Source organism: Meleagris gallopavo, chromosome 7, assembly GCF_905368555.1.
Source record: "Meleagris gallopavo chromosome 7, MGAL_WU_HG_1.1, whole genome shotgun sequence".
NCBI lineage: Eukaryota > Metazoa > Chordata > Aves > Galliformes > Phasianidae > Meleagris > Meleagris gallopavo.
In genome coordinates, this window is record NC_139410.1 from 4,419,571 (window position 1) to 4,434,521 (window position 14,951).

At 40.4% G+C, this 14,951-nt stretch overlaps 1 protein-coding gene and 1 long non-coding RNA gene across 11 annotated transcripts in view; one reads left to right on the forward strand and one right to left on the reverse strand.

Annotated features, from left to right (window-relative positions):
• KANSL1L (KAT8 regulatory NSL complex subunit 1 like) overlaps positions 1–14,951 on the reverse strand; it is a 56,888-nt gene that overhangs the window by 17,062 nt on the left and 24,875 nt on the right. For all 9 annotated transcript variants that reach the window (XR_014884396.1, XR_014884401.1, XR_014884400.1 and 6 more), the window contains one exon: positions 10,152–10,353. Coding sequence is in view for 2 of the 9 variants with exons in the window: in XM_085228175.1 (XP_085084301.1) it covers positions 10,152–10,353 (202 nt within the window). In the remaining 7 variants the exon portion in view is untranslated. The remainder of the gene's footprint in view (positions 1–10,151; positions 10,354–14,951) is intronic.
• Positions 1–14,951, forward strand: part of LOC146543929 (uncharacterized) — a 45,931-nt gene that overhangs the window by 4,187 nt on the left and 26,793 nt on the right. The gene's annotated exons all lie outside the window — the stretch shown is intronic.

Sequence of the window (14,951 nt, forward strand, 5' to 3'; positions counted from 1 at the left end):
CAGCTGGATCAGAAGAATAAAAAACCTCAGAGTCACTCTTCGACATGCGAACGGGAAAATGCACAAATGTCAGATAATCTACATATGACTAACTCTACTATGGTGCACAATACAAAGAATATAAAAACACCCTTTTATTAGAGGCCAGGAACCAGTTGTCAGAGTTTCCAGAGCAAAATGTAGCAGCTTTCAGTCATTATTCCTATATAAACCCATGGCCAAAAAGCTACTTCTCTAGATAGTTTGAGCTTATATATTTTAAAGCAAGACAATATTAAATATTTTGTGCATACTATTTACACAGAGCAAGAGGACAAAGTCCTTACCTTGTTATAACATAAATGAAAGAACATACAGAACAATAAATACAAGGGATGGAAGCACTGACTGATTAATAGGTAATAAAAGAACTACTACATGGAGCAAACTGTGAATATTAATGTAGCTGCTTATTTGCAAGGCCTGTTAAGGCACAGACAGTAAAATGATGGATTGCATTGCACGGAACTGGTAGGTGCAAAGCGGCAAGACAGAATGGCAAAACACAACAGGAAAGGACAAAGCAGCAGCATGCAGGCAAAACACTGAGCTCTTAGAGACAGAAGGAAAGAGTGGAACATAGTACTGCTAAGCAGTAGTCAAAACAAGCCCGTGCTTCAGAACAAGCTACTGCAGGAAAGTAGTGTTGCTGATGCCACTTTCAGCCTTACTAGGTACTACGAGTAGCAGCCCCAAAGGTACTGACATTTTTAAGGTCATCCATTGCTGTTGTGCACAAAAAAAACCAGGGTTTGCTGCTTTGCCAAATGCTGCAAAACCTCAAATGAGCAGAGAGGAAACAGGAACACTGAGGTATCAGCTTCTCAACCTAATACTGTGCAAACAGCCGCGTCTATTGTCTCCTGAAAAAGGATTTCAACTTAATAAACTGTAAGAATGAATGTCACAGTGGTCTTCTTGATTTTCTTAAAGACTTTTTATGGAACAAGAGGAAACCAGCCAGCAGCTGCATCAGAGGGAAGACGATCAAACAAACTTTACTTGTATTTTTAGTCATCCTGCTTCCTGAATCCAAGACATCTCTAGCTGCTTCCTCCTGCCTGAGAGACTCCAGGCTGTATTCTAGCAGTGTCACTCAACTGCTAGTGATGCAGTGTTTATATCTACCACACTCTCTCTCTAATTAACTGTAATCTGTACTTCTGTGATGTGGCATCAGTATTTGCAACCCATGCTAAGTCAGAAAATATTAAAATGTTCACCTTTGTACTGCAGGATAGATTAAAATCATAGAAGCTGCATGTTACGACAGTGGAGCAGAGGAGACCCTGTGGTTCTGAGAGCTGCTTGTTGTATTTCACATTTTTATCAAAAGAAAACATTAACAGTCCCTAAGCCACCCTGATCTCTGTACATGGGTTTATATGGAACTAGTTTCAACTTCATTTGGAAATAATTCTTTTCTAGCCCAGGACTCCTTCAAATCAGTGTTGTGTTATTTCCTATGTCAGACATATGGGAGACTTCTTCTGTTAAACTTTAAACACCCATGAAGTGTTGGCAGAACAGGGACATGTTTGGAAACACTAGAGGGGTAATGCTAAAGCGGGCTGAATGTTTCCCATTATACAGACCATTAAGCTAAAGCCTAAAGAGCTTTTACCTTCATGCAATTTCTATATTTTACTTTTCAAAACTGCATAAAACCCCATTTTCACCAGATTTTGTTTTTCTGGAATGAAGTGGTTTCCTGAATGTCCGCTACTTTAAGCTGCTGCTGCACTCACTCTGCTTGATTTCTTTCTCTGGAAATGAACTCATAGTAGAGTTCATGCAGTTGGTTTTAAAAGAAATCCCCAAACACCAATCAGTAAAATTCCCTAAAAAATATATGGGTAAGAGCAACACATACTGACACACAGTCCCTTAGCCCTGACTGACTTTTTCCTGCCTGAATTCACTTCATTTGCAAACACATTTAGAATATAGCTTAAAGCTAAGCCTGCTGAAAAACATGCATCAAATGGTCAAATAACCTCCACAATCACAGTCTATTTTCAAACAGTAATAAAATCAAATTGCCGATGTTGGTAAATGCCACATTCTTTTCTTCATCTTGTCTGTGGTGGGAGTTACAAACCTTCTGCCTGGATTTGTGTATTATTTTCTTGAATGCTCCGGCACTGACACCTCAATAATTCCATCTTTCATTAAGTCAGTTCATCGTTCAAAAGAACAGAAGGACTTAAACAGAAACAAGAGTAGTTTTATTTAAATCCCTCTGAAGTTACTGGAAAAAAAAACAACTAAAAACAAGCCTGGCAGTGTCTGTGTTCCCGGTTACTGGATCTGGTTTAGATTTCTGATGCAGTAGTTTTCCACTGGAAAATGCTGAATGAGTGAAATGATGATGTTTGTCAGGAATGTTGATTTAATCAGCTCTTGAAGAAAAAAATTCTGAAGCCCTTCATTCTGCAACGAGAGCATGCTGCTCAAAGAAAGTGCTTCAACCCTACAGAAAAAAAACAAGAACTCTGCTGGGTAACCAACCTCTCTCCCCTTCCAGTTCCGTGTTGAACAGAGGCTGCAACTCAACTTACTATGACAGCAGCACACCAAAAAACAAAACCAAGAAGGCGGCAGCTCACCAAAAGCCAACTGAACAAAACCACTCCATAAATACCAGCACCCCAGCGCAGCAAAGAAAAGTAGTTTTAAGAAAAACCAAGGCATACAGCTTTCCAAAGAGAGGCCTCTGTGGCATGCCTGGCTACAATGCCAACCTTTCAGAAGGCAAAAAATGTATTACTGAACTCTTATCATTTCTTCCCCTGCTATCCTATACCTTACACAGCTACTGAACCATTTTTCTTCATTGCTGAAATACAAAACCTCATGCTTCCTGAGCTTAAGTAGATATGAAGAATAACATTACATTAGGTTAATTCCATTATGGAAAAGAAAATAGACTGTACTTAAGAGAAAATCAGAAGAGTGTGGTCTTTAAATATTAAACTAAAATAGCAGCTCTTCTACACTTCACAAGGAAAGTGTCACCAAGAGAATCTGATTTTTAAAGAATATTATGAATTTTAATCTTCTTGGCTTTGTTTCTTAGTACTGTCTTACTGACTCATAGAAAATACAGTGAGCCATTTATTTCGATATTCAAAACAATTTTTGCACTTGCTTGTGATAAACTGATTCATTAGACAAAGCATGATGGGCGTGTGCCAGCACTGCAGAAGGTTCAGAAAGCAGGACCGTACCAGCCAACCACTTTTCTGCAGAGAGAAAAAGGTCTGCAGCCACAAAGAGTGCCATAATTGAAGAGAAAAATGTTCTGTGCTCCTAGTCAAGACTTCTGAAGTGAATACTCACTTCATGGTTTCAGCTACTCATTACTGAAACTCCTACCATTTTTGGAAACAAGCCGAAGTGTAACAGTACAACAGAGAGCCACAGTTCAATTACACCAATGCGTATGAATCCAGCAAGTTAATTAAGTCAGCTCAAATACACTCTGCTGAATATCTGTCACGTCTGCTTCTGATTACTCTTATAAGCCTGAAAAAGGAAAGGAAAAAGGATTTATTCGCCCTACACACACACACTCAAAACTTTCCAGCACGTCCAAGAGGAGCCATCTTTGTCAATATTAAAGCCTGTTCAGTAAATGAGTAGCCAGCTACATTGCAGAGGCTTACCTGCAGGACACGAGAGAACCTCTGTGTGGATGGCTGATACCTCTTTGAACACCTAACACAGCAGTGCAGGGAGAAGATGGGCAAAGCATCTCAGACACTCCTTCATGGAATGGTGCCTAGAGGACAGTGCTGAAGGAGTGTACTGCCTTACAGAACCTCTCTGCCAGGCGAAGCTTCTGGAGAGGACATTTCCCACATGTTTCCCTGCTATCTACACGTAGGTCAGGTGCAGCATAGCAAGCTGCCCTAGGATGTGAACGTATCAGTCTGCCTGTGGTCCCTTTGAAGTTGTCAGTAAGGATACAGCAGCACATCCCAAGGCAGAAGTTTGTTTTTCCAGGAAGAGAATTGAAGGAAACTGACTTTCATAAAAGACAGAGCACAAACTACTCAGTGTCCAGCTTGTCTTAAATTAGGATTTTGATCAGTGTCACAGAGGGATTGGTATCTTCCCCATTCCTACAGACCACCCACCTCTCAGAAGTATAAATTAGTTTAGTTCTTTCAATCCTGTTGTGAGCCAATGGGAGATGGACTTTCACCTGCTCTGGTGGGAAATGTATGTTGTCCTAAAGATCCTGAAACAAAGACCTTTTGTTGAAGAAACAAATCAATTGAAAATTCAAGGTTAGTGATTAATTTTTGACCAACGAAATAAACCCAAAGAAGGAAAAGATTTTTTAACCCATGATGATATGTTTTGTAAAAATGATGTCTAAACATTAGGAGTAGAGGTGATCAGTAAAACACTACAGAAATACCATAACAAGCTAAAACTGCACTGCTTAAAAAGTTAAAAGCACACGTCAGGTGTTTCATGGTGGAAAAGAGAACTTTCAGACTGGCTTAACATAAACCTGACAGAGACAGATTATGTTTTACTGGCAATAGCTAAAGGAGTTCCCCCTTCCTTCCTCCCCAGCAGATAACAGTCTTATCACACATTCAGAATAGTTGAATGCACAGGAATGCTACTTTTTTTCCAGGCAGTATTTATTGGTTCTTTTACTTCTAATTTTACTTTTATACATACATACATATATACACACACACATATATATATATAAAAAAAAGTATATATATTTACTATAGTACTACATTTACTATATTTATATTTACTATATTTATATGTATATTTATTTTTCATATATGTGTGTGTATATATATATAAACTTCCAGAATTAGATAGTAATTTTATCAACTAGCAATTTCATTTACAAACTTGGTAAGCCATAACCAACGAATTGTACCTCCATACCAGAAGGCTGACACACCCTCAGAGGTATAGCACTTTCTCTGAAGCAGGGTCCATCCCTTTTTGAAGCCTCTTTGCAAGAGACTTGGCTCCACAACAACATTCCTTGTATTCATGGCCTTTGAGAAGCCAGCAATGCCAGTGAGCTATGCAGAGGCAGGTGGCAGAGCCAATATCTAGGGATACCAATGAGAGGAATGACAACCAGTGGACTCCTTTCACAGCAACTAAGGAGAAATAGCTGCTTCACTGAAGGCAAACTTTCTAGCTGGCTAGTGAATAAAATGCTTGATAGTTACTATTCTACACAGGATTTGTAAACAGCCTCTTGTGTCGTTTGGTTTTGTTTTAAAATGTAGAGACTGAGTGAGCTAGAGAAACCAGCAATTGTCACTTTGCTTCTATCTGTACTAGATGGAAATGGGACACAACAGTTTGGATTTTTGGTGGTCCTATGCAGAGCCAGGAGTTTGACTCTATCCTTGTGGGTCCCTTCTAACTCAGGATATTCTATGGTAACAGGCACACAGAATTCACCTGCATCTCCTGTAATGCAAATAAACAAGGCACAACAACATGGGACAATCTGGCAGAGGAAATGGAAGTGGGTTGCTAAAATGCTCGCCTCAGTTCCTGACTTTCAGGGTGTTGGCAACTCTGCAAATTTACATTCCAGTCTTCTCTGTGTGTGCCTCAGTTCACACAACCACATCTTCCTCCAGGAGGTGGAAATATAGAATACAAAGGGAATACACAGTGCTCCAGAACCCTGCAAAGAACTAGAGAGGACCAAATGTTATAGTCCTTAGATCTCACTCCTCTTTTGACTCTTACCTTTAGTTATTACTGTATAATGTTTTAATGCATTAAGCCACTATTTAGTCCCAGTGATATCTCTTGGTAAAGCAACTCTCAACCAAACTAAGTGAAACTAATGCCATTAGCTAGGATGTGAGAAGCAAAATGTAAGCAAAATGTAAAATGTGAGAAGCAAATGAAATGGTAAAACACATTCCTTGTTATGAAAGAAACCCTGCAACAAACCACACAGATTAAATACACTCTAGTAAAGAGCACGGCACGTCAGCTAAGCGAAGACCTCTCTGAGACTGTCTGAGTAGCAATAATGCTTATTGGCTGCTTTTAAATAAACTTACCAGAACTTTTGAGATCTCTAAGATAAATTTAAATCCTCCAAGTTTGGGCAAAAAAAACAAAGCTAGAGGCAAAGATATTCCAGGTCCTCACTGCAGGAAGAATATTTGCAGGAGCACTCAGGTATTTGACACTGGAGAATCCACAGTGGGCGTGGGTAGAAAAGAAATTATAAAAGCAGCAACCACTGGGAAAAGATTCAACAGCAGCTCAGTGTTTCACATGAAGCAATCTCAGGATTTCAGCCCCCGTCCACAAGCACGCATCCTCCTCCTCCAACGTGGCTGCAGTTTATTCCTTTGTGTTACCCCACACAAATGTTTTTAACATTCATTCAGAACTCTTGCTGCTGAAATGTGTCACTACAATCACGCTGTCCACTCTGAAACAAACTGCATCCCAGGATTTACTGTGTGCATGGATTATTTTGAGTGGCTTGTGCACTGACTCACAATCAAGAAATGGCCTACGTTCTTACTGAGATATTTAGATCATGAAGGAAGACAGATACAAAACAGATAGCACTGCCAAAAGATGACTCACAGATCATCTTGTTCACTCATTCTGAATTAGTGGACAAGCGGATTTGTCCCCAAAGGACGTCTCATGTTCCTGAGGATACTGGATGGTGGCAGATAAGCCAAACACCCTGCATCCTGTTTTATTTATCCCCATTGCAGTCTAGCTATCACGTTGATCTGGTCTTCTAGAGTGACAATTGCAAGGATTCATCTCTTTTTGCTCCGGTACTTGCATAAGCTCTATGCTTTCTTTCAGATACTACTCTGTGTAAGCATTATCTAAAATACAGGAGTAGGGGAAGGAGTGTCTTCTTCAGAGTTGAAACGTAGCAAAGCAGAGGACAATACAGGGCATCTCTCAACAGGCGCTGGGCAGATACCACGTCACTAAATACACAAACTTTTGACAGCATTGTAAATGTATGCAGCACGGCAGTAGATAGAGAAAAAACATGGCTCTCTTCCCAGTGACCTTTGTGAACCAACAGATGGGACAGCAGTTCAACTTCATACTTCCCTTTTCCTAACACGTGTGCTGGGTGCTACAGGGGAGAATGAACTTCCCAAAAGAATCTGAAGAGATGTGAAGGACAATGCTGTGATTGCCATCAGATAAACAAAGAGTACATAGTCAGTCATCTGTTCAGACAAAAACAAATTCCTCAAAGTTAAGCCAACATTTCTTACATCTCCTAGACGGGCAGTCTCTGCATTTTGCTGTGATTTTTCTAGCCAGAATTCTCTAGTTCTCATTTGCTCAGATCCCTCCACAGTGCAGCACTGCCCACCAGCACAGCTTGGCACTCACTAGTGCTGAGGCTGGCTGAGGAGCTGCAATGTTCAGAAGATTCCACCTTCTCTTTAGACACTGGCAAGCTGGTCTCTGTTAACCACACAGCTGCTGCAGGGACATGGCAGCAAGTCTTCCTTAGCTGCAGCCTGCTATCAAGCCAATGTCCTTAAAGAAATGGGTGTCTGCAGTCACCACGGTACCACAAGCTATATAAATACCTAAAACTTGAGAAAATATGGGAGAACAACTTGCCAGAGGCAGCACAGTAACACTGTGTTAAAAATCCAGCTATTTTCTGTGTTTGTAAGGAATAACTCATTTTTCAATGAAGAGCCATAGGAAATTTGTTGGATTGCTATTTGGGATATAAATGCATTTTGAAAGGAAATCAATCCCAGAGGCTGTTCCCCATTTTGCAGTCTTACCCCCTGTCTAATCTACAACTCAGTCCAGGTTGATATCCAGCATTCTTGTATTTCAAGCTGAACAATCTCATCAACAGCTGGGTAACCAAGTGTAGCAAGTGCAGCACTAAGAAAGTGACAGAGCCTGTCAGAATGAAATTTCTTCAATGAAACAATACTCTTTCGATGGCTCTTAATTGAAAGACCTGATAACCACTTAGGTTTGATTGTCAGAACATGGTGGAAACGTCCAATCCAATTTTATCACTCACTTCCCCAGCAGGATCACTGTTATTCTGTTTTCAACCAACACTGTATGTGCCTTTGTTAACTGCTTTACCTTAATTTTGAAAATTTTAATTGAGTTTGGCACTTGCACGAAGTCTGAAACTGACAGCTTGATTGCTGCCACCACCTATTGTCTCCTGAAACATGAGCAGAATCTCTCTGTAGCACAATGACACAGTTCTCCACACAGCCCCTTGGTAAACTCTGCGTGTAGAAAGCAAAGTATAACCACAGATTTCTGTGCTGAGAGCCACAGCAAGCAAAAATTATACAAAATGTACAGGCAGCCATGACAAGCTGGGCTATGGCTAGCAATGATTTCACAAACACTTAGAGGCAGGCTTCTGATTGTAAAGCTGAAGAAGGTGCATTTGAACTGCAATCTTAGTGCACATATTTCCAGTATCTATTGGCAGCATCTGAGCTGCTTGGCCTTCAAACACCCTGAAGATGATGAGATTCAGAGTCAATAAGCAGATCACCAGGCAAGAGGTACAAACTAACAGATCTCTCCTTCCATCTATGAGGTCCATCACTAAAGCTCATCAACTGTAAAACCGAGCCCTAGGTATTTGGAAAGCAGCCTAGAGATTCCAAACCAATGAGATTTTGGATCCCATCACTGCAGAAGGAATATTAAAACTTCAGTTATGTCCTGAATTCCAGAATTTTAGACTGAAATTCTTTTAACGTGGCATCAAATCTGGCTTCCATCTAACTAATGCTAAAGGCTTCTCTGTAAATATGGGAATGCTCATTTTTTTGGAGGGAGAGTGAAAGCGGTCATTGTTAAATGGAAAGCTGCAAGATCTTCTGTTCATTAAGCTCTGGAAGGCCTCTCTGATGCAGCGTTCCCTACAGGAATTTTTACTGCCAAAGAGAGACATCATTGGACATCTCTGTATCTTCAGTACAGAGACACTGGAGGTGGTTTAATGTATGGAAACCCAGCACTAGAAATGTAAAAAACGAGGAGTACGCACAGAATTACTGCAGATCCAACCGATCACCGATTACTTAAAAACATGTCCCTTCAGTCCTACAGTCTGTGTAAAATACTGATGACCCAGAGCTGCTCAGCTCTACAGCTGGCTGAAGATAAAGGTGTAACTCTGCTTTGTATTCCCACGGCTGGTCTCCAGAAATGAAGTTTCTGTTCACAAGCTTCTGCTGCAGAAGGTGCTGAATCAGCACACTCAGATAACATCCTTGCAGGGGAAACTTCATCCCCAGACCACTGGTACACTTAGTATTTTCTAGACAGTTAGCAGAGAAGACAGCGACTGCTGTCAGTGTAGCACTGCTTCTAAAAGATGAAGCATGAAGAAATTAAAATCACTTTGGATTAACATTGCTTTAAAGAATTTATCCTGTCTCTGGTCCCAAATTGCTGCTTTAACCATTACAGCTAAATAAATTCATTATATGCTACTAACAGCAATATGTTATTAGTACGAGATGTGAACAGATATGCCTTGTCTTGCATAACAGTGTTTTTTCCCCCATTTTAAAAGATGAATTCCTTTGTAATGCAGAAAATTTGTAAGAGTTTTAAAGCACTCATGAAACACCATGGAAGAAGTAATGTATCTAATCAGGAACGGCAAAAAACGGAAACAAGATTAAGATATTGCAGCTTAATTTCCTAGAAAATAATGTGCCACCAGCTGTGTAAACTTTCCTGTAGTTAGAGCAAATATTCTGATAACAAGCAGGCAGCTGATTTACACTGAAATCTGCTTCCTCAGCAGTCAAGCCTCCCAAAGAAAATCTTGAGTTGTCCTCTGACTACATTTTAAAGATAGCCAAGCAATAAATTCATTTGAAAAGCAGGATTCTGAGCAATCTTTGATTTTTACGTTCAACTCATTAACTCTGAGCTCCTGCTGGCACTCCTCTACGCTCCCTGAAAGTAACACATAAGCAACACAGCGTGCACCATTCTTCTGACACACCAGACAGACATGTGCAGACTCCAGCAGCTGGACTCTGCTTTTGACTCCTGAAGAGAGAGAGGCAAAGGCCTACCTGCTGATTCCAGTCACAGGCACCGTGCATTCTGTAGAGTTTTCTCTTCTGGAAACTGTGAAGTGGCCTCGTTCGGGCAGATGTGCTGACATTAGTCACAGAAAAAGATCTTAGTCTTGTCCTGTCTCTTCTTCTTTTCTTGATGTGCTGATGATCAAGCAACCAGCTGCTTGAAGAGGATACTTCTCTGTTGTCTGAAGCCCTGCAGTTTCATAATTAATGAGAGAGTTAATACAAAAAGTTAAATATGCTCCATGTGCACCGGCCAAGATTTCAACCTCTGATTAGCATTAGCCATCTAATTCTAAGAGAACGTTATACACACTGAAGTATTCCAGCATACTGCTTCAGGAAAGCACCTGTGTGTTTTGTTTGCTCTTTGATTAAGTCTGTGTTTTATCACAAAAAGAGATGCATTCATGTTTTTGCTAACTTTTCTAACATTTCTTGTTTTTTCCAAATTCAAGAGCTCTCCCCATTGCTTCTAATATCTATGAACGTCAAGTTACAACTATTATTTCTCTACAAACCTACATTCTACACAGTTGTGCTAATACATGGAGACCTAGAATCTTGCCTAAATACTTGGATATTGTCTTATTTCTTGCTCATGAACTGAAACTTCAGTAAGCCTTTACTAACCACTGTTGACTCCTTACAGGGCTGCAAACCACTGCAAAACATCTGTAGCAAAATCAGGAATTCTGCTCCTTTCAACCAATACAATGCCATCAAATGTACTTCGTTTTCCCAGGTATCCCAGGCAGCAACATCTGCCTATAAAGATAAAGGCGTCCTGCAAAAATCACTCAAGTGTGCATTTAGTTTTGCAATACTGAAGACCTTGACTGCAACTTTGAACTGCCCAAGAAGTGCAAGCACATGAGATATCTCAGCCTTGGGTCATAACAGGCCATCTTTCTGCAGGAACAATTGTTTTCTCTGCGTGAATGGTTATTCTCTTTCATGAACTTAAACTGGTAGGATACAGCGTTATTAGAAAATTTACAACATGCAGTAAAACATGAAAATGAATTTATTACAGGGCCATTTATCAATCTTTTTGAGAAGTAGCTATCTACTAATGATACATTTTTATTAAATAAAAGTGCTCATTATGAAAGCTTGATTAAACACAATCCCATGCTGCGCTGTTGTGGCAACGATGTTTTATTGGCGTGAATCTGAGCTATTCTTTTGACACATCAAACCCGCCAACAAGCGATACATACTCAATGAAAAATGTGCTAATTAAAAGAAGAATGGTATGTATATAGAGGAACACTAGTAAGTGCCAAGACAGAGCTCAAAGCATTGAAGCATGACATTCTTAATGCACATGCTGAACTTTACAGCTTGAGGAAGAAATACAATATTACAGGATCATGCGAAGTTCCATTAAAGTACCTTCTCTGAATGCTTAAAAACTTATTTTCCATTCTTATCTGCCCTGACATCAGAGAGTGCCAAGACCAATTTCTGGACTTCCACTATCACCCTCTTATGTGAAAAACAATTTGGAAAAGACTAGTAGCACAAAAAGCTCCTCAGTCTCAATTTCTGCAATTGCTGCCTTTGTTCTGGTGTGCTAGGTAGGTCACTGATAATCTCTCTGCAACCTTTTCCAGCTGCCCTATTTACCCTCCTGTGCCTTCCAGGAATGCTCAGCTTCTTTTTCAGATGAAGCAGAGTTCTCAGTTCTGTGGTTTGGAGCTGCAGTACACAGCAATACCTTTTTCCTGCCACTCATGTAAACAGGCTTCCAAGTCAAGGCTGAAGTTATCCATGTATTTAGATCTTCATGTAGTATGCTTTTCAAAACAGGATTATACAGAAGAGCAGAGGTGGATGTAAAATTTCTGTATTTGCTCCTTTCAAAGCTTCTAGGTTGGCCTGTCTTGCACTGCAGACCAGCTGCAGAACAGAGACCTTACAGAATGCACACATGCACTGGAAGCCACGGGACAGGCTCCATTTGTTCTGGACTAAAGATTTTTTTTCTACACCCTTCTCTTGATAAGGAAGTAATTCTATTAAGGAGCTGCTTCTATGAAGATTTACCTTCATCTGGCTGATCTTTGGATCCAGATTCAATAGAGCAAAGAAAGGCTACATTAAAAAAAAAAAAAAAAAAAAAGGGAAGCCACTAACAAAATCATAACTTGACAAATGGCAATTCAACTTTACCCACATTTAATCAACCAGGAACTGTACGTGTACCACCAATTCCACTGGGAACTCCCAAGTAACCAGCCATACTGCAACCTCCATCATTATCAACCTCAAAGCACCTCACATGTAGACTTACTTTAAACATGGACTACATCTTTTGCATCAAGAGCCTACAACAAAATTCAAAAATGTACTGAAGTAAAAATAACAGTTAAAATAGCAATACCATCCCTTCTTTTTCCACCTTCAAAATCCTAAAAATCACCTTACTTTCAAGTTGATTTTGATTTCTACTTTCTAAAATACGCAATAAAGTCAGACAGTGCTCTGGAAAAAGTAAGTGGAAAATTAGCCAAGAAATGAAGTTAACTTTAGTATGTAACTGCTTGATTTAACTGCACACTAAACAAGGACACCGATAAAATACAAAACGAAATGAAGCACATTCAAAACCACAAGTAGGAGTCAGTGAATTTCCTTGTGGGATTCTTAGGACAACTACTCTATGTTGTGCTTAATTGCTACTTTTAATGAGATGCATTTATTTACAGGTTTAAAAACATTTCACAAGAAGTGAAAAATTAAAATAATTCAACTGATTTTCAAGATAACACGTAGAAAAGTCACAAGCCTCTGAGAGTAGCCCTGCTGAGAAGAACTTAGGTGTCCTGCTAGATGAAAGACTTAAAATGAGCTAGCAGTGTGTGTTTGCAGCCTGGAAGGCCAGTGGTATCATGGGCTGCATCAGAAGAAGGATGGCAGAAGGGTGAGGGAGGGGATTGCCCCTCTCTGCCCTTGTGAGCCCATCTGGAGTACTGCATTCAGGTCTGAGGCCCCCAGCACAGGAGGAATGTGGAGCTATCAGAGAGGGTCCAGAGGAAGGCCATGAAAATGATCAGAGGGTTGGAGCACCTCTGTTATGAGGACAAGCTGAAGGGACTAAGCTTGTTCAATCGGAGAAGAGAAGGCTGTGGAGAGATCTCATTATGACCTTCCAGTATTTAAAGGGAAAACAACTTTTTACACAGTAGGTAGCAATAGGACAAGGAGAAACAGCTTTACACTAAAGGAGGGAAGATTTAGATTAGAGGAAGTTTTTCACTGCAAGAGTGGTGAGGTGCTAGCACAGGCTGCCCAGAGAGGATGCGGATGTTGTGCTCCCAGAGGTGTTGAAGGCCAGGTTGGATGGCCCTGAGCAACCAGGTCCACTACTGAATCTAGCTGGAGGCTGGCAGCCCTGCTTGGATGATATTTGAAGCCCCCTTCCAATCCAAGTCGTTCTATCATTCTATGATGATCATTCTATGATTCCCTTCCAGCAGCTAACTTACCGCCTCCGGTTCTGAGCTACAGCACTGAGAAAATCCTCCATGTCTTCCCACTCTTCCTTAGGTTGTTACAGAGCATGGGTAGAAAATGACCAGCCTTAGAGAGTACACTCCCTGAGCTGCTCCAGAAACTGTGCTGCTCATTAAAGGGAAAGAGGGCTGATTTTGGACAGTTCCTGATAAATGTCTGATGGAAAGTAGAATGCAGAAGAAAAGTGGTTTGAAGTTGCATCATTAGGAAGTAAACTTCATTCACATATAAAAACACTTAAAACCAGGACGCCTTCCTCGTCTGTTGCACAAGGAAGTCACAGACTCATTTCTAATGGTCTTAATTCTTCTCTTCTTCCACATACCCATCAGCAAAGCTTTTATTCCAGAACTCAGTGGAGTATTCTGATTTTTCCCTGCATTAGTTGTAAACAACCACTAGATCAGGAACACAAATGCCACATGACAGGACCTCTTCATCCTCAAATTTAGGGCACAGTCACACAGTCGCTTTGGCAACAGACGGCAGTTAAAGAAGCTGCCCATCCAAGCTGCTCATTATAATCTCCTCGTGGGAAGCTACAGCTTCTTCAGCAAAGCTGCTGAAAAACAGACGGTGTGGCCAGCCCTACACGGAACTGGGAGCCAGGGAATTACATTCTGCTGCAGACACTGCCATAAAGCCCCTGGCCCTAATAGTGAACAGCTTCTTCAGTCACTTGATCTTAATCAAGACCTGTGAATAACTCCGCTATGCCCTCCTCCCTCCAATCACCTTACCAAGAGAAATATTCTATGTACCTAGGTCTTTCGTAAGATAGGACTGTAAATAATAATCTTAATAGTGTTTTGAGATTAATACTGAAAAGTACCTGTAGGGTATTTTAAAATGAACAAACACAGGATAAAGTTACTAAAACTTATGGCATAGTACTAAGAAACGTTTGCCTACGGTGTTAATTTCAAGCTGCTACATCCTTTCATCCAGGAAAAGTAAGCCCATGAAAGATCAGCTGGCAAAGATTCATTTAGCCTCAAACAGAAGATGTGCAAACTGATGAAGCTATTAGAAATAAACAGACCCTGACCCATGTTGAGGTACAAGTTGCAATGGCCGTGTGTTCTACTAATCCAGTGAAATCTAGTTTGTCAGCTTCCTAGTAATTAAGTTGAACTCATGATGACAGAATACACTAAGTCTAAAATATGTAAAAATAGTGTTCAATTTAATGACTCCTTTCACTACTGCACAGATACATTCTTCATCCCAGGACTTGCTTGAGTGCAATTACGGTGATAGTATTATTTT